The sequence below is a fragment of the Vulpes vulpes genome, chromosome 1, assembly GCF_048418805.1.
Source record: "Vulpes vulpes isolate BD-2025 chromosome 1, VulVul3, whole genome shotgun sequence".
In the NCBI taxonomy this organism is placed as follows: Eukaryota; Metazoa; Chordata; class Mammalia; order Carnivora; family Canidae; genus Vulpes; species Vulpes vulpes.
In genome coordinates this window covers 33,513,302-33,533,181 of record NC_132780.1, presented here as the reverse complement: position 1 = coordinate 33,533,181, position 19,880 = coordinate 33,513,302, and the positions used below count along the sequence as shown (strand labels likewise).

Genomic DNA, 19,880 nt, shown 5'->3' with positions numbered 1-19,880 from the left:
TACCTTGAGTTTGCGAGGGGAGTCATTTTAATATTGTCATTATTAAATATTCATCTGCCGCAAAAAGGACTTTCTCCTTACTGTGCATAAAGGGAAAAGAAGGATTTTTGAGCCTGGGGAGACCACCTACAACATTACCCTGGATTTGGATTTTGAATTACGGTGTTCATCAGAGAAGTTCTATTATTCCTACTTATTAATTCAAAAAAATGCCATAAACTTATTTTCCTTCCTGGTATCTCTTATCCTCAAATGAACCCCAACTTCAGCTCTGAGACATGCCCCTAGTCATTTAGTGGACTTAACCAGAGGTGGAGGGAGGGTGTGAGGTGGGATTTAATATCAGTCACAATCTTGCAGGTTTTGGTTAAATGGATGACTTACCTATTAAAGGGAGGAATTACACTGTATGACCCTTTCCAGCATTAAAAAATACATCTGTGTTCTATAGAATACTGGACACATAGTCCATTTCACCTGAGCTCAGCCATACACTAGATGTGTGACCTTGCAGAAGTTGCTGACCTTTCTTATGGGCTAATAAGCAGACATGAAAGGCTGTACCTCTATTAGCTACTGCTATAATAAAAATAGTAATTATTATTATTACCATAAGTAGTAGCAGTAGTAAAAACAACAGAGGAAATATATATGAATGTATCAAAAGCACAAGCTCTTAAGACTCTACATTCATAAAAACCCAGTTTATTATAGACCACTCTTTCCTATACATGTGGCTAAATTACCTGTCAGTTTCAGCATTTTACCATAGTGGTAAAAAGTGTGTTTCTTTACCAAGAAAAGCCAGTGACAATAAAACAAGAGTCTGATGTAGAGATATATTCATCAACTCCCTCCTTTCCCAATGTCAGATATGCTAAAAATGACACAGGTAACGGTGAGCAGCCCTGAACTCGAAAGAGCTCTCATTACCCTCAAGTATATTCTATCCACACAGTCCCTCCCACAAAACTGCATGACCAAAAACTTCATATAACCCTTTTAAACCTGAATTGTACCACATTCACAGAACTAGTGACATATGTAGGTACTGCATATATTCAGTTACTCAACACACTACATTCTTACATTATTTTACTTTTATAAGGAATAGATGTGGGTCTTCATTTCAGGAACTTAAAACTATTATGTAAAACTTAAAACATACACAAAGTAGAGAGAACATGAACTTCCTTGTCTACATATATTACCCAGCTTCCACAACTGTCAACTCTTGGCTAGTTTTCTCTATATCCGCCACCCACTCTCCTCACCAAAGATTATTTAAGCAAATGCTAGGCATATTAGGTCATCCATAAATATATATTAGGTCCATCCATTAATATTTTATTTAGCACAGAGTCCTATAAGATAAAGACTTTTTATTTAAAACATAATCACAGTATGATTTATTATCCTAAAAAGGAGTAATAAATCCTTAATATCATCCAATACACAGAGTGTTCAAGTTTCTATTTTGGGGACCTTTTTAAATAATGAAACCAAGTTCCTAGCACCCTGTTGGTGCACATATGCATGGTAAGTAGGGCACAATGATACAATCTATATAGAGATGTGGGTGCTAGATGGTGCACTGGGCTCAATCACTAGCTTGCAGTCCCACACAAAAATTTGAACCCGTCAAAATGACCAATTTTTGCATGTCATGGATCTTTATGATAATTTTCAGCCAAAATTAAATATATAAACACCATGAAACTAATATACTGATAGGATTCATTTGTCTTCAAGGAGTCATGAATAGGATTCCAGACCACTCTTCTTTGTTCAAATTATTTTCTTAATTCTTTCATTCTTCATTCTCTATTTCCCATTGTGGAGCAAGGACAATTTTAAATTTCACTTACCTGTAAAAAGATGTGCACACGTTTTCTTAAGCTTGTTGGCTTGATCATACAACTTCCGAGAACTTTTGTTGGATGTTGGATTCAACCTCTGTCTCATGGTTTTGACACCTTGTCTAGAGTCTGGGTTGAAAAAAATCACAATCGGGAACCACTGAGTATAATTCAACAGGTCCACAGCTTTAGGAGTCACATCCAATAGTGCATGCTTATCCTGTTAGAAATGGGCAAAAGTTATGTAAATGTATATATAAAGTCATACAGCAACAGAGTTTGTCTTACGGCTGCATCAGATAAAACTTATCAGTTTAAATCAAAAAGCAGAAAATGTTCTCCTCCACATTATGCCCACTGCTAAGAAAATGAATTAACATGCTATTTGGTACAGTGCTGAGAACTCTGAAAAAAACAGTACATCCCTGCGACTGAACATCAGCTGAATTCCACACAATGCAATAGTTTACATTTATGTTCAGTATTTATCATTAACATTTAATGATTATTAAAAATACAGATTTTGTTCCAAAAAGGATTGCAGCAAACTATGACCCAATTCTTTCTGACAACATGGCCTTTGGATGAATTTCCTCACCTGTTCAATAATTTGCCTCACAGTATTTAACCGGACCACCCCACTGGATTTCTCGGATCCTGCATCTTTTGGTTCCGTTTCTGTAAAAGCAAAAACAAAGGGCTAATTAATTTTTTTTATTAATTTTTTTTAGAAACTGGGACCAAAGACTTCATCCCAGCATCAGCAATGGTGAGACATCTGATGTCAGGAGCTGCCCTGAAGAGAGACCATGAGAAGGACCCATCACACCTCTTTAACTGAAGTCTAATCATGAGGGAGCAGGTAGTCCAACAACTGAAGATAAAGGGCTTGGACTCTGCAAGATATCAAGTCAGAAAAAAAAGAAAAAAGGAGAATCTAGAAAGACGTAAATAGACTATATACTAAATAGTATTACCCTATTAGTGTTAAATCTCTTGGCTGTGACTATGTAGTATAGGAGAAGAATGTCCTTGTGAAGAGATTTCATTGGTAAAAACAATTTCAAATGGTTCACAAGAAGTTTTTCAAGTGTGTAAGTGTCTATGTCTATGGCAGGGGATGTATATGGCAAACTTTTTTTTTTTTTTTTTTTATGGCAAACTTTTTGATCAGTGACAGTAACTACATATGAAAGGTATGTGGGTATTCATTATTTTTTCATTTTTCTTGTATGTTATTAGATATTTTTCAAAATAATAACTGGGAGAGAAAAGAATCATCAGCAGACTTACTAGCAGTTTGGAACAGGTCCGGTAACTCATTTGCCAACTTTTCCAAGGCTATATCTGCTATAGGGCCAAATAAGACCACAGGTCTCTTGAAACCAGCTGAAATGAGACAAGAAAGGCCACGTAAACACATTTCGTCAGCTACTAAGATAAGCAAAAATATTTTGGAGCACCTGGGTGATTCATTTGGTTAAGTGTCTGCCTTCAGCTCAGGTCATGATCCCAGGGTCCTGGGATCGAGTCCCGTATTGGGCTCCCTGCTTAACAGGGAGCCTTGCTTCTCCCTCTCCCTGCTACTCCCCCTGCTTGTGCTTGCTCTCATTCTCTCTCTCAAATAAAATCTTTTTTAAAAAAGTATTTTATAGGCTAGTGATAACATGATTAAATGAAAAAAATTATGTTCTCTCTCCCCCAGTTTAGATGTGCTCTTTTCTGAAGAATATGCCTTCACTCCCCTCCCCAGGATCAAATATAAACTTTGCTAGAAGTAACATATATAAACTTGCGAATGGTGGTATTAAAAAAAATAACTGAAGGACTCCTGAGTGGCTCAGTGATTGAGCATCTACCTTCGGCTCAGGTTGTGATTCCAGGGTCCTGGATCGAGTCCCACATCAGGTTCCTCATGGGGAGCCTGCTTCTCCCTCTGCCTGTGTCTCTGCTTCTCTGTGTGTGTGTCTCATGACTAAATAAATAAAAATCTTTAAAAAAAAAAAAAAATAACTGAAATTTGGAAATACACTTCCATGTAGGAGTTTGCATAACTCACTTTTTTGGAAGTCTTATTTCATGTTTGAATATGATTGCAACTCTATAGCCTGGCTTGGGTTTAAATGGTAAGTTTGAAACTGCTTATTACAGTCTGAAAATGAAGAAAAATAGGCTCAGAGCCCAGTCAGATCATTTCCTGGCCCCACTTGGCTTCCTCACCTTCTCGTAGCAAAACCCTTTCGTAAGCTGGGAACTTGGTGCTAACTGACACAGCAGCTGTTAGATCTTCCCGACTTTTCCTTAAGTTCTTCTTCATGCCAGATCTCTGGCCACGCATTCTCCAGAAATCTGCTCTGTCCCCAGCATTGTCTCTCTGGGCATTCTGAACACTGGCCATTTGTTCAGCTCTAAGAGAAGAAACCACAGGTAGTAAAAGCTTATTAGATAATGCACAAATGAAGTTAAAATGAACCAAAACCCATCAATGTTGCTTATGAACTTGGATTAGAGAAGATGCAGCTTGACAGTGAAGAGGTTTCAGAGTGGGAAATGTGGGGACTTTCTTTACCCAGTGAAAGCAGAGAAGGGCTGGGTGCACATAAAACCTACCAGAAATAGCTCAGTAACAAACACACTGAACTTGGCTACCCTGGTAGGCTGGTGTATAGTAAACATAACCCAAATTCCTGCCAAAGTACAATTATCTTTCTTATTTTCTCCAGTCAGCTACCCAACATGTTAACTGGGGTGCATAAGCCTCTCCCAAGGATGAGGGCCACACAGTGGAAAAGGGCAACCTGTTCCTGAGGATCGTGTTGACATGCTCCAGCCACTCTGGTATCTGCTCGTGTGCTATGCAAGGCAGCAGACACTCCAGAGGAAACGGTTTAAACACCAGCCAGGTGCAACAACGAACCACATGATACTAACTAAATACAGCAAATTAGGGGATCTCACAGTCCCAGGCCATACCTCATGAACCAGAAGCAGGTGATAGAAGAGGACATAAAGACAAATTATGAAATCATATGGGGCTTCCTCTTTGAGCAGGGAAGGGACTGTAATTGATTTGTAGGGAGAAGGCTTAAGAGAGATGTAGGAGAGTGTATGATCTCAGATACCTGCTTTTGTTGGGGATTAAGCCCTTCTCCAATTCGTTTCCAATCCTCACAGCCAGCCAGTGGCCCAGCTTGCCATCATACAGTGTATCTACAACTCGGAAGACCTCCCCCCTGCTGAAGGCCAGGCTCTGTGGAGTTTCCTTCTCACATTCAAAGTGGCTTCTTATAAAAAATGAGTCCCCTCTGCCACAAGCCAGGATGTCTCTATACACTGAAAAACAAAAGCATTCTTGTATGTTGCATTCTGCTTAGCTAGAGGTTTTTTTTCTTGAAGAGTTACCAGCTTCTCCTATCTCTGATCACCCTTTTTACTTCTTTTTATTTAGTAAACTCAGTGGACAGGCCCTATGGGAATCAGGACTCAAACAGGAAGAAGGACAAAAAACTAACTTCATGAGTCACTGTGATGGTTAATTTTATTTGTCAACTTGACTGGGCCATAGGGTGCATTTGGTCAAACATTATTGTGTGTGTAACTGAGGCTCTTATGGAAGGAAATTCACATTTAAATTAGTAGACTGAATAAAGCAGATGTGCTCCTTGAGTGGTGGGCCTCATCCAGTCAGTTGAAGGCTTGAATAAAACAGAAAGGTGAACCCTTCCAAGTAAGAAAAAAACAAACTCTTCCCTGCTTTAGAACTAGGACATCAGCTTTTTCCTGCCTTCAGACTCAAGTGGAAACATTACGTATTCCTGGGTTGTGAGCTTGCCAGCCTTCAAACTTTGACTACACTATTAGCTCTTTCAATTGTCAGGCCTCCAGACTTGGACTGGAACCAAGTTATTGGCTCTCCTAGGTTTCCAACTTGCCAAACTCACCCTGCAGTCCTTGGGACTTGCCAGCCTCCACAATCATGTGAGCCAATTCCTTATAATATACCTCTGTCTACACAAACACAGACACACACACACACACACCCCTATGGATTCCATTCCTTTAGAGAACCCTAATACACTTGCCAATCAACCTCCGAAGCAAACTGGGAAGATACTGTGAACCCCTATTTTACTGATGAGAACAATGAGGTCTGGAAGGGTGCAGCAACTTGTCAGACTGGTAAGCCTTAATGTGGAAGCTGCCCCAGAGACATGGCCCTTTGCATCTTTCATATGAAAAATCCAGTAAACTTCAGGCAGTACTTAAAGACAGATCACTATTCAGGGCAGCCCGGGTGGCTCAGCGGTTTAGTGCCGCCTTCAGCCCAGGGCCTGATCCTGGAGACCTGGGATCGAGTCCCGTGTCGGACTCCCTGCATGGAGCCTGCTTCTTCCTCTGCCTGTGTCTCTGCTTCTCTCTCTGTCTTTCATGAATAAATAAATAAAATCTTAAAAAAAAAAAAAAAATCACTATTCAGAAAAGCGATTTTATTCCAAATTGACACAACTGGTAAAATTATTTCAGTTGGTGCACAGAAAATATTTCTATAGAACATTAAATGGTACTCAAATTTTCTTCACATACCTGTGACCCAAAAATTGAGTGAAGATACACTTCAATTGTTTAATACCCAGACTTACCTATCCTGGTCCCAAATACCTCTCTCATCCTTGTCCCACTTCCCCCACTCCCCACATTAAACTAATGATCAGACTTGCTCACCATCAGCTCGGCTCTGAGCTAAAATGGTCACCATTTCACCTTTAGGGATTTCTAGCAGGTAGAGAACGGCATCTTCCCGAACTAGCCCTCTGAAATCCTGTGTGTTCACCTAATAGGAAGGAGAAAAACAAGACAAAAAAAAAAAAAAAAAAAAAAAAGTAAAGAAAAGAAAAGAAAAAAAACAAAAAGGAAAAAGTCATTTTTTAAAAAGATGCCACCTAAGTTTTTTATGTTTGTTTTCATCAGGGCCTGGATGTAAAAAAAAAAAAAAAAAAAGCCCTTAGTGTCTCAACTCAAGCCCTCCCAGTACCTGCTATGGGCCTGGGCTGTATGGGCATCACACATTCCTGTCTCCCCACACTGCCAACTGTCCCTTAGAAATATGCCATTCCATCAAGGATTTGTCACTGGATCAGATTAAAATTTCTTGTTATGCTAGTGTGTCTGTTTCTTGTTGAGTTTCCCATAGAAGTGGTCAGGGAGGTAATACACAATTATGAATCTTAACTATAATGCTATATAGGGAGTGGTGGACTCTTATGGTAAACAGGCATGCTGGCTCAGCTTAAGGTATTAAAAACACTTCAAAGTGATTTTAATAAAAGCCTGAAAATAAAAATCTAATTCCACCTTTCTCCTATAGCTTCTCTCACCTAAAAGGTTTTTAATATGTGTTTATGAAATTGAAGAGCATTACCCTTATAATGGCAGGCCATTAGCCTAATACATAGGCTTATATATTTACGCTTCTGGCACACTTATTTCTGGGAAGGAGCCACAACACTTATCCCCCAATGACCAAAGAGGGGACACAGTACATAGCTTTTGAAACGTAAGTCAGAAAGCAAGTAAAACTGAAATGTGGCACAAAGAAAAAGGCATTTTGGAATCTTTATTCAGTACCTTTAAGACCATTTTAAAACAGAATAGTTAAGTATGACATTTACTTAGGTAAATTATCATTAACTTTTCCCTTTGAAACAATATTTAGCATTTAAGATATCTGTCATTCCCATCTCTCTATCCCCCAATTAGGGATCATCACACTTTAGAATCTAATCCTTTCTTGTGCCATTTATATATATACACCTGTAGCTGTATATGGCCACATTTTCATATGCACTGTATATGCTTTTATTTAAGTAAGACAAGGCCATAGGGCTTTAGGGAAGACCTTGAGGGTCCCTCTGTCCATCCTATGGCCATGTGAGGCTAATCTTGCATCAAGCCAAAAATAAAACAGTGAAAATTAAATCACACATGGTAATTATGTTTAAAAACTTAGGCGTTTCTTTCTCTTTTCCATCCCATAAAGTTTCTGAAAGAGAAGTAAGAACCATACCAGATAAATAATATAATAAACAAAGAGACAGTCAAGCCAAGCATGAAAACGCACAGACTTCTGATATTCATAAGACCACAGCACACTAGTGTGTTTGTTCTATGTTAGGCTGCCACCTTTACAAAGGGAAGAGCCACACTTAACCCTCAACAGAAAAAGAATGATTAGTAAATGTAGAGAGAGTTCACCACATACATTCAATTTGGCCATGAAAAGGAACATCGAAACAAATTACTGTTAAAGAGGCCATGACAGCACTTTGATACTGGAAGGTTAGGCTCTACAGTCCTCTCCAAGAAATACCCTCTTTCATTATCTATTTAGTAGTCTATGGGGGCTAGCCGTGTCTGCTGTGATCCTGAAAAGGATTCGCTATCAGCTACAGCTTTTGATTGTACAGCAGCTTCTCTGCCCCAGTAGGCAAACTCAATCTTTTTTACTCCTTTGCAGAACTAAAGGTTCCTTTAACAAAATTTATTCACGCCCAAGAATGAGGACTATCTATTGTCTGACTTTCAGATGAGATTACTGGAAAACAAAACAAAACAAAACAAAACAAAAACAAGAAAAAACAGTTCCCACAGCTTTTTCCTTGTCTTTCACCAAGGTGATAACAGGAAACAAGACACTTTCTTACGTGTAAGCATTGCATACCATGACGTTTACCTATGGACATGACGCTCCCCATCTTTAACAACTTACAGAGAGGTGTGTTAAACCCATAGGTGAATTCACTGTTTTTTTCATGGAAATTCAGAAAAATCTCTCTTCCCCCAGCATACAAAAATATTTTATCCTTGAACCTTCATAAGCAAAGGCTTCCAAATTCCTGACTTCCTAATGGCTCCACTCTAGTTAAGAAATGTTTTTTTTTCCTTTGGCATCAGCTCAAGAGTAAATTGGTATGAGCTGGCACTCTGATGGGATTCTTATCAGTAGCACTTAGTAGTATTTCCTAGGATCATGTGCTACCACGAGGTTCACTCAGGTATACTTAGTCTTCCAGGACCCTGAGCAGAGCCAAAGAGGGTCTAGAATATCACTGTAAATCTTAGCAAAGCTCATGATCAAGGTTTGCCCTTCATCTGCTCCATAAATGAAATCTGAACTGCAATGAGGCCAAGAGCCAAAAAGGAAGAGGACTACCTATTTTTGTGCTCTGTTGCCTGCTTCCTTGGGAATTCAACTTTTTTCCTCCCCTCGCCTTTGAACCAAGATGCTTTTTTACCAGACCCTCTAGTGACTCATAAGAAATCCAAGTTTACAGAAGCAGAAATTCAGTGAAGACAACCCCCTAGGATTCTATATTTTTGTATAGTCACAAGGTACTTGACATTCTCAACGTTTGTAAGTCAGCGGACAATATATGTATCTCATGAAATGTCAAAGCTGAGTTGTTTATTTTTTTTTAAAGCCCGCAGATTATATAAACATATATAGTAACCTTAAAAGGATCAACATTTGATTAACCATTCTTGGACAATTTTAGATATAAACAACATATTAAGTGACAGCAACTTGTTATTTTCCAATGGGGAGAAAAACAGACATTGACCTTCCTGTCTTATGCCAGGAACTCTGTTAAATCCTTGTAGTGTTATCCATTCTACCTTCCCAGGGCCTCTACAAGGCAGGTATTCTCATCCCCACTGGAGAGATACAGAAACCTGAGTCTCAGGATTGAATGAGGCTCACAGAACTAATGAGAGGCTAGGACAGAATTTAAGTTTAAAGATCTAAGCCAGTATCCTCCTTTGTTCAAATACAGCACATGGTCTTAAAAGTGACAATCAGGCAGGGAATCAACAAAAAAACAAACATTAGCAAGATCTCTTGAGAGATCTTCCTCCCAGGCCTGAAGTTAGAATCTTAATTTTTTTGTTAAGCAAACTAATAAAAATCCCTGCAAGGGTCTTGAACACTATGAGCTTCCACTGACATAGGGATGTTTTGGGTTCAGAGCTGAGAAGACAGGGCCCATTCGAGGGAAAGAGACTTTATACTTGGCATCAACAAAGCTGCAACTGGTCTATTTTCACAAGCTGGACCACCTCCCCTTCCCTTACATAAGACCCCAGAAACCCCACTCTTTCCTAGTAACATGTAGAAACAGGGATGGGCTTTCCTACCTTCAGAATCTGGTCCCCCTCTTGAAGGCCTTCTTGTTCTGCCGAGGTACCCTCTTGAATACCAGCCACAAATATCCCAACGTCATTGCCACCAGCCAACCGGAGTCCCACGCTGTCTCCCTTCTTAAACCTCACCATTTTGGTATTGGGACTGCAATGAGTTCAGTTTTAGAAAAGAAATATGGGAGATTTTTCTTTGTAAAGGGGAACCAACATTAGCAGTGAAAGATTTTCTTGTATCTATAAAGAGATTTACATGTTACAAAGCTCCCATTTTTATCATTTTATCTTTTTGGGGATTGCGAGATCAGTAGGCCCACTTAACTGGTTACTAAGTAGAAATACAGATGTTTAAGTAAATTCATTTAAGATTAGAAAGCAAATAAAAGGCAAGGTTAGGCCATCTGACTCCCAGTTCAGGATTCTTCCAAAGGACAGCCCGGTGCCACCACAGCCTGGGGGGCTTGTCAAGGCCAGGTCCTACTCCAGGAGCTGCTGCTCTTGACCACCACCGAATCAGTGGTCCTCATTATCCAGAACAGAGCGGTGTGTCATTCCTCCTCTCTCTCCACACACTAGGAACATCAGGATACTGTGGCCCCTACAGAGGCCCTGTGGCTAAGCAATACTTCACCTCTCTAGGAGTTACTGATCTGGTAAACTCAAATACTCAGAACCACATTCTGGAAAAGTAGCCAGATGAGTATACAAGCATTCAAAGTTTACATCACAAAGTTCACCCAATTCCACATTTTACTTTCCTACAAGTTATTTCTCATAAACACCAGCAACAGAGGTTGGTTAGAGGTGGCTAATTATCTGCAAAATCACCATCTGTGGTTAAAAGAAAAAAAAAATTCTTCTGGATTTCAGTTAAGGAGACAGGTATGTGGAAGGACAAAAGAAAAGAGACTGAAATACATACCCATATATTGCTTCATCTTCAGGACTCGGGCGAAGAAAAGTTCTTGGGGCTGCTTTAGGTTGAGGAGCTATGGATTAAAAAAAAAAAAAGCCATCATTATCAACCTGGACTAACAGGAGTGAGTTTGTCTCTATAAAAAGCACAAAATCCACAAAAATTCAAGTCTGAACCTTATGTTACATATTAGCCATCACATCAAACAACAAAAATAAGTCTTTAAAGTGAAGTTTAATTCTGAGGCATTAGCAGATGCCAATGGTTTCTCAAAATAAGTGGGGTAAGAAATGAAACTTCCAATATGCAAGGTGCACAATCATATGCAAAAGATAATATTTTTATAACTTAAAAACCACATAAATCTTCTCCATCAATAAATATTTATGCATGTAAAATCATGATAGCTTTAGGGTGGTGGGGGCAGGGCTAAGAGATGGGTTGAGAGCAGAGGCAGGAGACAACAGGATTTCAGCTAATCAAATAAAACAGAATGTGACTGCGACAGGACTGGAAACAGATATATTTGGTCTCTGCCCCCGGTTCCTGATACAGAGCTCCTAAAGTCCCTATTAATTTCCAGAGTGACAGTGGTGCCAAGAGCTTCTTCAGCTCTTTGCTTCCAATTCCTGACAGAACTCCTATATCCCTTGGAATTTCACGGGTGGCAGAGAATCTTTTGTTCTAAAGAGGTAACTCCTAGATAGCCTTGGGTGGGGGCTGGTCACCAGAAAGAGCAAGCCATGATTAGAAACTTAGAACTTTCAGCCACCTCCCCATCATTTTGGAGGGAACAGGGGTTGAAGACTGAGGTAATAACTGGTCACACACATGACAGACTTCCATAAAACCCATAAACATACTATGGACTTTGGCGTGCCTCAGCGTTGTTGAACACATCGAGATACTGGGAAGGGTGGTACCTCTACAGAAGACATGACAGCTCTGCACCCCTTGCCCTTTACCCTGCTTCCATTTGGCCATTCTCCAGTTGTATCCTTTATAAGTAAAGGGCTTCCCTGAGTTCTGTGAGGCAATCTAGCAAATTCTCAAACCTGAGTGAGGAGGGGGTTGGTCAGAAGTTATGTATCACCTGGAACTAGTGAGTGGTGTGTGAAGTGGATACACCTTGCTGGACTGAGTCCTTAACCTGCAGGGTCTGCACTAACCCTGGGCAGTCAGCACCAGAACTGGATTGTCGGGACAACCAGCTACTGTCTGGAGAGTCTGAGAACTGGTAGGTGAGTAGGAAAAGAAACGCACACATTTGCTATCAGAAATGTTAAGAGCAGAACAAATTACTCAGGTTGGGATCAGGGAAGGGAAACACCAGGACCATAACTAATCAAATATTAACAAAATGTGACCAATCGGTGGTATATAGAAAGGGCTGTTTTTCTTTATGTTTGTTTGTTCCTTTCTTTCTTTTTAAAGACTAGTTTTTCTGTTGTTTTTAATTTAACTGAGAAAGAGAGCACAAACAGAGGGAGCAGCAGAAAGAGAGGGATAAGTTCACTCCTTGCTGAGCAAGGAGCCCGATGAAGGGCTCCATCCCTGGGCCCCAGGATCACGACCTGAACTGAAGGCAGCTACTTCACAGACTGAGCCACCCAGGCACCCCCTGTTTTTTCAATATTAAAAGAGAGAGAGACTGGAGTCCCTCTTCCATATGTAAGAATGATTTTTAAAAATTTCTCTCCATCTGGCCATCCTCTGGAATTACCAACCACATACTTTTGAACACATTTAAAAGGAGTCTCACCTGGTGGTTCCTCTTGGTATCTGGGTTCCTTGCTGTTCTCTGTGCCAACCACAGATGCAATATCCCCCATGGACTTAAAGGGAGTGGGTGTGGCGCCCATCCTGGACCATCTGTTCTGCATGTCCTCTCTTGAACTTAAGCACACATCACGTTAATGTCTCATAATGTAATAGATCCACAAATATGTATGTGTGTATGCTCAGTGTCGCGTGAGGGGAAGGATACATCATCTTACTTTGGCCTTTCCTTCAGTTTTTCATTTGAGGAATGATAATCATAGTCGGAATACTGCTGCCGTCTCTCCTCTGGAGAAAATGATCGGTTTGAATCTATTTCTGAGATATCTGGTTTCAAAAATAAGAAAAGACTTTTTATTAAAATATTTAAGACCTGTACCAGAAATGATACTGAGGTAAGGCAACATGGGAAATGGAAAAGAGACAGGCAATAACTGTGCTATTAGTCTAGCAGTCTTCCCTTGAAGAAAATCTGAACCTCTCAAAAGAAGGGCATTAATTAATAAAGAGAAAGCCAAATTCAGAATTTTACATACCCCTTACATTATACTTTCCTTCAAAGCTGCTACTAAGGAATCAAAATTCAATTACTGGATCATATATGTATACACTCATTTTTAACCACACAAAGCAGTGCTTCCCAAACTTTAATGTGCATATGAATCACCTGAGATCTTGTTAGAATATAGCTCTTCTGGGACAGAGCCTAAGACTCTGTGATTTTAGCAAGTTCCAGGATGCTCATGCAACTGGACCACACTTGGAATAGCAAGGAAGTAACCTATAAACACCTAGCACGTGGGGATTATTTCTTATGCTCTGTTTTCCTGCACTGCACTCACAGCAGTAACCAAATGATTACACTTTTGATATAATGGAAGCTAAACTAAGTCTTGAAATTTTACAAAGTAATTCTTTAAAAAAAAATCAATACATCTGTCTTCAAACTTGAGAACTTAATCTTTTCTAAACTCTTCTGCACGAAGGAAGTATTAGATGATTAATTAGGAAGTATCATGCCTACTTTTTTTTTAATGTATACGTTATACATGTATAATCACAATATTCAAGAAATGAACATTGCTTCCTAAGACAGAAGAGTGACACAGATTGCCAATCAATGAATACCACAAAATTCAGCCATTCTGACTGTTTCTTTACTATAGTGTCTACCTGTTTTAGCTATGATCTTCTCTTTGTTAGAAATATTATCTATTCGGATGCCTGGGTGGCTCAGTGGTTGAGCGCCTGTCTGCCTTCCACCCAGGGCGTGATCCTGGAGTCTGTGAATCGAGTCCCACATTGGGCTCCCTGCATGGAACCTGCTTCTCTCTCTGCCTGTGTCTCTGTCTCTCTCTCTGTCTCTCATGAATAAATGAATTTTAAAAATCTTAAAAAAAAAAAAAAAGAGAGAAATCTCTATCTTTTAAAAACATCTTAAAATATAAGAATGAGCAATTTACAAATGGATGCGGTTAGGTCTTTAAACCACTCATACATGTATTTTTTACTAATTTTACTGAAATTTGGTTTCAGTGGCCTAAATTAGAGTCCACTGGGGAGTTCATGAGGGCAACTGAATTTCATATTGGAAAACTATCTTCAACAGACACTTAAATAAGAAAATAACCACCATTTACTGGAATTAAAGTTTAAAAGAGAAGCTTTTGTTGGAAATATAACTTCCAACTAGATGGCTATGCTAAATTAGTTGACAATATGAAACCCAACAGCCTTCCATGCTTCCAGCTGAGCTCACAGCCTCCCCCTTCTTTACCTTCTATTTCAGAGTCGCTGTCATTTAATGATGGGATGTTGATGAGCGTTTGCTTGCTGTCTCTCAACACCACTAGTTGGAGTTTTCCTCTTGACTTTTCTATCAGTTTTCGAGCATCAGTTAAAGACATGTTCTCAGTTACAGTTCCATTTATCTGTGTTTACGGGGTAACGGTCATGTTACATGCAATACAGTAACTCACAGTGAAACAAAGTGTGTATTTTTCCCTTCTAAAAGCATAAGGGCTTTTGCTCAGCTATTCAAACAGACATGGGCTTTAGGATGACTGACTTACTCAAAATGAATTATCCTTTAAATTCAATATAACCCTGCATGACTGGACCCCAAATACAGGCTTGAGAGAGCTGTGGTATACTTATGTTACTCTGCTAATTTATTTAACTTCCAAGCTCAAGACATTGGTTTGGTTTACTAATGGAACATGTTTCCTGACTGGAGAGGTTTATAAAAACTATTAAACATTCAGCATTCATAAACTAACAACTCAAAATAAATAAATAAATAAATAAACTAACAACTCTCTGTCTCATCTTTTCTTAGTTTAGGGAATAGTAGCTTAAACTTTAAATAAGCAAAGAAGAATAAAGTATTCACTTTTAACTGATACTACACTATTATAAATCTCCATGTCTGTTTTCTGTGATAAAACTCTCACCCTGCTGGCCCCCCAGCTTTTTTTTCTTACTATTGACTCCCATCTCAACAAAGTTTCACTGTATCAGCACTCAAATGGGAAATTTGGACTAGAAAGCCAAACATGACTTCAGCTATTCTCTCTCCTGGTCCACCTACCTTAAGAATTATGTCTCCTTCGTGCAGGTTGCCATCTTTAGTTGCCAGACCCGTTCTGGTCATTTCCTTTATGAAGATCTGACTCCCAAGCCGGAGACCGTACTCTAGGGGACAAACACACGCACACACACATATATATATTTTATCCACTTGTAGTGAACACTTAGTCTGCTTTTTAGATCAATTTAAAAACCTACAAAAAATGGGGATCCCTGGGTGGCTCAGTGGTTTGGCGCCTGCCTTTGGCCCAGGCTGTGATCCTGGAGTCCCGGGATTGAATCTCGCATCGGTCTCCCTGCATGGAGCCTGCTTCTCCCTCTGCCTGTGTCTCTGCCTCTCAATCTCTCTCTCTCTCTCTCTCTGTCTATCATGAATGAATGAGTGAATGAATGAATGAGTGAATGAATGAATAGATAAATCTTTTTAAAAAATCTACGAAAAATCAATTTTGCCCGTGGGACATTCTGTAGGACAACTAGCCTGGACTCAATGAAAAAGTGACATGTAAAAAACAAGAGACAGAGGGACAGTTCAAGGTTAAAAGCGACATAAAAACCAAATGTGATGCATGAGCCTTCACTAAATTCTTGTTCCAGTATGAGAAGTGGGGGTGGGAGTGGATTACATTATTTCAAAGCAACTTCAAAATGAACCATACTACATTATATGGAAAGGGGTATTAATGTTAATTTTCTTAAGAACCAGTAATGGCATTATGGTTATGTGGGAGAATGTGCTTATCCTCTGGAGGTACCTGCTAAAATATTTAGGGGTAAAGGGCCACCCTTGCAACTTACTTTCAAGTGGTTCCAAAAAACCACTAAGAAATAAAAGTGTGGGAAAGGAAAAGAGGAGGAAAGAAAGGGGTAAAAAGGAGAAAGAAAACAAATGTCTCAAAATGTGAACAAATGGAGAAACTAGTTGAAGGCTAAAATGAGTATCTCCTCTAAAACTAACACTTTACATTGGGAACAACAACAACAAAAAACAATTCAGTACATCTCAGTAAATATGTTATGCTGACCGCCCTGTTTCCTACAGGAAGGCACTGCAAATAGTATTCCCTTTATGTGTAATGATTCAGACATGTGGGGTTTGGCATTGAAAAAGTTTCAGTGTGCAAAGAAACAGGGTCAGTAAGCCAGGCAAAGCAATATTTAACTAAAACCAACATATTCTGGTTTTATGAACATATGAACTTTGAATTGCTCTCAAAAGAAAATACACTGTATTTTACTAAATATGCATATTTAAAAGTATTTTACTACTATTCAGATTCCTCTGATTTTACTTAGTAAACTTGTAAAAATATCTAATTTAAGGATAAATTTTGGTCATTTTAGGAAGCTACCACAACCTAGAAAGTTTTAAAAGAGGCACATTCAAATTTTACTATTATTGTTCTGGACTCAAAATCTTGTAATTCCAAAACAATTTTTTACCATTTAGAAAAGTTATGAAGTAGACTTATTAAAGATATATTTTTATCCAAGTATAATTAATATACAATGTTATATTAGCTTAAGGTATACAGTATAATGCATTTTTTTTTTTAAGATTTTATTTGCAGGAGAGAGAGGGAAAGAGAGAGAGAATGAGCACAAGTCAGGGGAGGCAGAGGTAGATGCAGACTCCTTACTAAGCAGGGAGCCTGATGTGGGGCTCACACACAGGACCCTGGGATCATGACCTAAGCCAAAGGCATACACTTAGCTGACTGAGCCACCAGTGCCCCAGTGACACAACAATTTAAAGATTTTATCTTTATTTATTTGAGAGAGAGAGAGAGTGAGCAGGAGGGAGAGGGAGAGAGAATCTGAAGCAGACTGCGCTGAGCAGAGACCAACATGGAGCTCAATCTCACAACCATGAAAAATCATGACCTGGGCCAAAACCAAGAGTTGGAAGTTCAACCGAGTGAGCCACCCTGGTGCCCCTGATGCAACAATTTAATACATTACTCAGTGCTCATCACAATAAGTGATTCTCTTCACTTATTTCACCCATCCCCTCAGTCACCTCCCTTCTGGCAATCACCAGTTTGTTCTCTAAAATAAATTTCAAGTGCTTTAATAAGTGCTTTTAATAAGTTATCATCAGATCTTACCACAAATGAAAATGTTGAAGTCCACCCCTTCCCTTTTAGGAAGTTGACAGGAAAGAATAAGGAAGGGTAAGATAGTATCTTCTTTCATGGATGACAATTCCTTACTGGTTAAACAGCCTCACAGCCCAAAACAGAGGATGAGACAGCTTAAGTGATGATTTCTTTCTCATAAATCAACAATTCCTCTATCATCTTAAAAGCTGCAGTCTTGGGGATCCCTGGGTGGCTCAGCGGTTTAGCGCCTGCCTTCGACCCAGGGCATGATCCTGGAGTCCCGGGATTGAATCCCACATCAGGCTCCCTGCATGGAGCCTGCTTCTCCCTCTGCCTGTGTCTCTGCCTCTCTTTCTCTCTCTCTCTCTCTCTCTCTCTCTCTGTCTCTCATGAATAAAAAAAAAAAAAAAAGCTGCAGTCTTACTGAACAGTTGCAAATAGGCTGTTATTGGTATATTCTAGGCATCTCTCTCTCTTTTTTAAAAAGATTTTATTTATTTATTCATGAGAGACACAGAAAGAGAGGCAGAGACACAGGCAGAGGGAGGAGCGCAGGCTCCATGCAAGGAGCCTGATGTGGGACTCGATCCTAGGAATTCGGGATCATGCCCTGAGCCAAAGGCACGTGCTCAACCACTGAGCCACCCAGGCATCCCTATTTTAGGCATCTCTTAAATGGAGAAAAAACAATTTGACCAGTTTCTAAGACATTTACCAGCCAAGCTATCTGGTGCCCATGAAATGTAATAGCAGGCCATATAAGTGGATATTTTTCTTATGTCAGATATTGGTCTTGCCTACTGCTAGATTTCTTTAAAGATTAATTTCTAGGCAACCCTCACCAGTGATAACTAAATTATTATGTAATCCTAGCAAACAGTGGTAAAATATCTTTTTTAAAAATGGAACTTTTTTCTCCCCATGAATTCCAAGTTTAAGTAACAAAATGGCCCAGGAGGAGTAAAATGCTATCTTAGCAAAGGGACATAAGCACTTTTTATCCTTGATAGTATTACTAAGACCAGGGATGACTTGAGCAATCTTTTATGACAGATAAGATCTTTTCAAATTGTGGGTTACAACTCATTAATGAGTCCTGAAATTAATTTAGTAAGTTATAAACAGCATTTTAAATTTAATGTAATGGAATCTCTCAGAATGCATCACACAGAGTAAGTACTGTTCCATGAAAGACTTATGCAAGTTTTTGATATGGAGGTGTGCATCCATGATTGTTTGTAAGATGTGGGGCTTTCTGTGGTGGAAGGAGAGGAGAAGGGGAGAGGAGGGGAAAGGAGAGGAGGCAAGGAAGAGAAAGGGGAGGAGGAAAAGTATGAAAAGCACTGCTTTGGTAACTCAAAAACATGGGGTACAAGCCCTACAGAATGTGCATCAGGCCTCTCTGAAGGAGGTCTCATGCTGAGTCATTCTCAAAATTTCTCTATGTCCACATTTCAGTCTTGGAGCAGAGCTGTTTTTAAGTGTACAATTCTTGGGAGTTGATGAATTAATATGTCATTATCAGTGGTTATAAATAAAGTATAGAATCCTTAAACCTCCTAAAATGTACATTCCTTATAGATAGTGCAATTTCTTTTTCTCCTTTGTTTTCTGGAACTGGACTCTGCATAGCCCATTATTCATATTCCTGTGTATTGTAATGGGCACCTAGTTCTATAACAACTTTGTGTTCTACTAGAAGAAATAAAAACAAAACAAACCCTTTCCTCAGACAGGCCACTGAAATGCAAATTGCCAATGTAAAGGGCCAGAAGTTCCCTTTGCATTTTGGGGTGCTCTTCATCTCTTTTCCTCTTGGAAGGAGAATTAGAGAACAAAAGGAGACAAATGATATGTTACAAGTAATTTAAAAAGTCTTAACCAAGAACTGATGCAAGGAATATCTCCGTACCTACTCTAAAGCCCTGTTTACTCACCTACTTTTATCTACTTCTAGGAGATGGAGTTTGAGTTCTGGTTCTACCACTTACTTAACTGGCTTCAAGATGTGGGCAAGTCACTTCCCTTCTTGGAGTTTCAGATCCTCATTTAAATTACAGGTACTACTGGCTTCTCTAGCTGCCACATGAGGCTTTACTGAATTTTGGATGAAATGAAGGGTTTGCTGGGGCACTTGGGTGGCTCAGCGGTTGAGCGTCTTCCTTTGGCTCAGGTTGTGGTCCTGGGTTCCTGGGATTGAGTCCCACATGGGGCTTCTCACAGGAAGCCTAGTTCTCCCTCTGCCTATATCTCTGCCTCTTTCTGTATCTCTCATGAATAAATAAAGTCTTTAGAAAAAAATGAAGGGTATACAAGTGCTCCAAGGAATACAGTGTGGGACAGGGCAGCCTGGGCCAGGGTCCACCTCATCTGTGGGCATGCCAAAACCTCTCTGCACCATGGTCCCCCCAACTGTACAACGGGAATGAAGTCTCCTAC

At 39.5% G+C, this 19,880-nt stretch overlaps 1 protein-coding gene across 25 annotated transcripts in view; it reads right to left on the bottom strand.

The window, feature by feature from the left end:
- Nucleotides 1–19,880, bottom strand: part of TJP2 (tight junction protein 2) — a 123,997-nt gene that overhangs the window by 11,042 nt on the left and 93,075 nt on the right. For all 25 annotated transcript variants that reach the window (XM_072762202.1, XM_072762151.1, XM_072762193.1 and 22 more), the window contains 12 exons: nucleotides 15,341–15,444; nucleotides 14,528–14,681; nucleotides 12,969–13,077; nucleotides 12,734–12,867; nucleotides 10,978–11,044; nucleotides 10,053–10,203; nucleotides 6,582–6,690; nucleotides 4,982–5,192; nucleotides 4,080–4,267; nucleotides 3,153–3,248; nucleotides 2,458–2,537; nucleotides 1,869–2,079 (listed from right to left, as the gene is read on the bottom strand). In XM_072762202.1, the coding sequence (XP_072618303.1) occupies nucleotides 1,869–2,079; nucleotides 2,458–2,537; nucleotides 3,153–3,248; nucleotides 4,080–4,267; nucleotides 4,982–5,192; nucleotides 6,582–6,690; nucleotides 10,053–10,203; nucleotides 10,978–11,044; nucleotides 12,734–12,867; nucleotides 12,969–13,077; nucleotides 14,528–14,681; nucleotides 15,341–15,444 (1,614 nt within the window). The remainder of the gene's footprint in view (nucleotides 1–1,868; nucleotides 2,080–2,457; nucleotides 2,538–3,152; nucleotides 3,249–4,079; nucleotides 4,268–4,981; nucleotides 5,193–6,581; nucleotides 6,691–10,052; nucleotides 10,204–10,977; nucleotides 11,045–12,733; nucleotides 12,868–12,968; nucleotides 13,078–14,527; nucleotides 14,682–15,340; nucleotides 15,445–19,880) is intronic.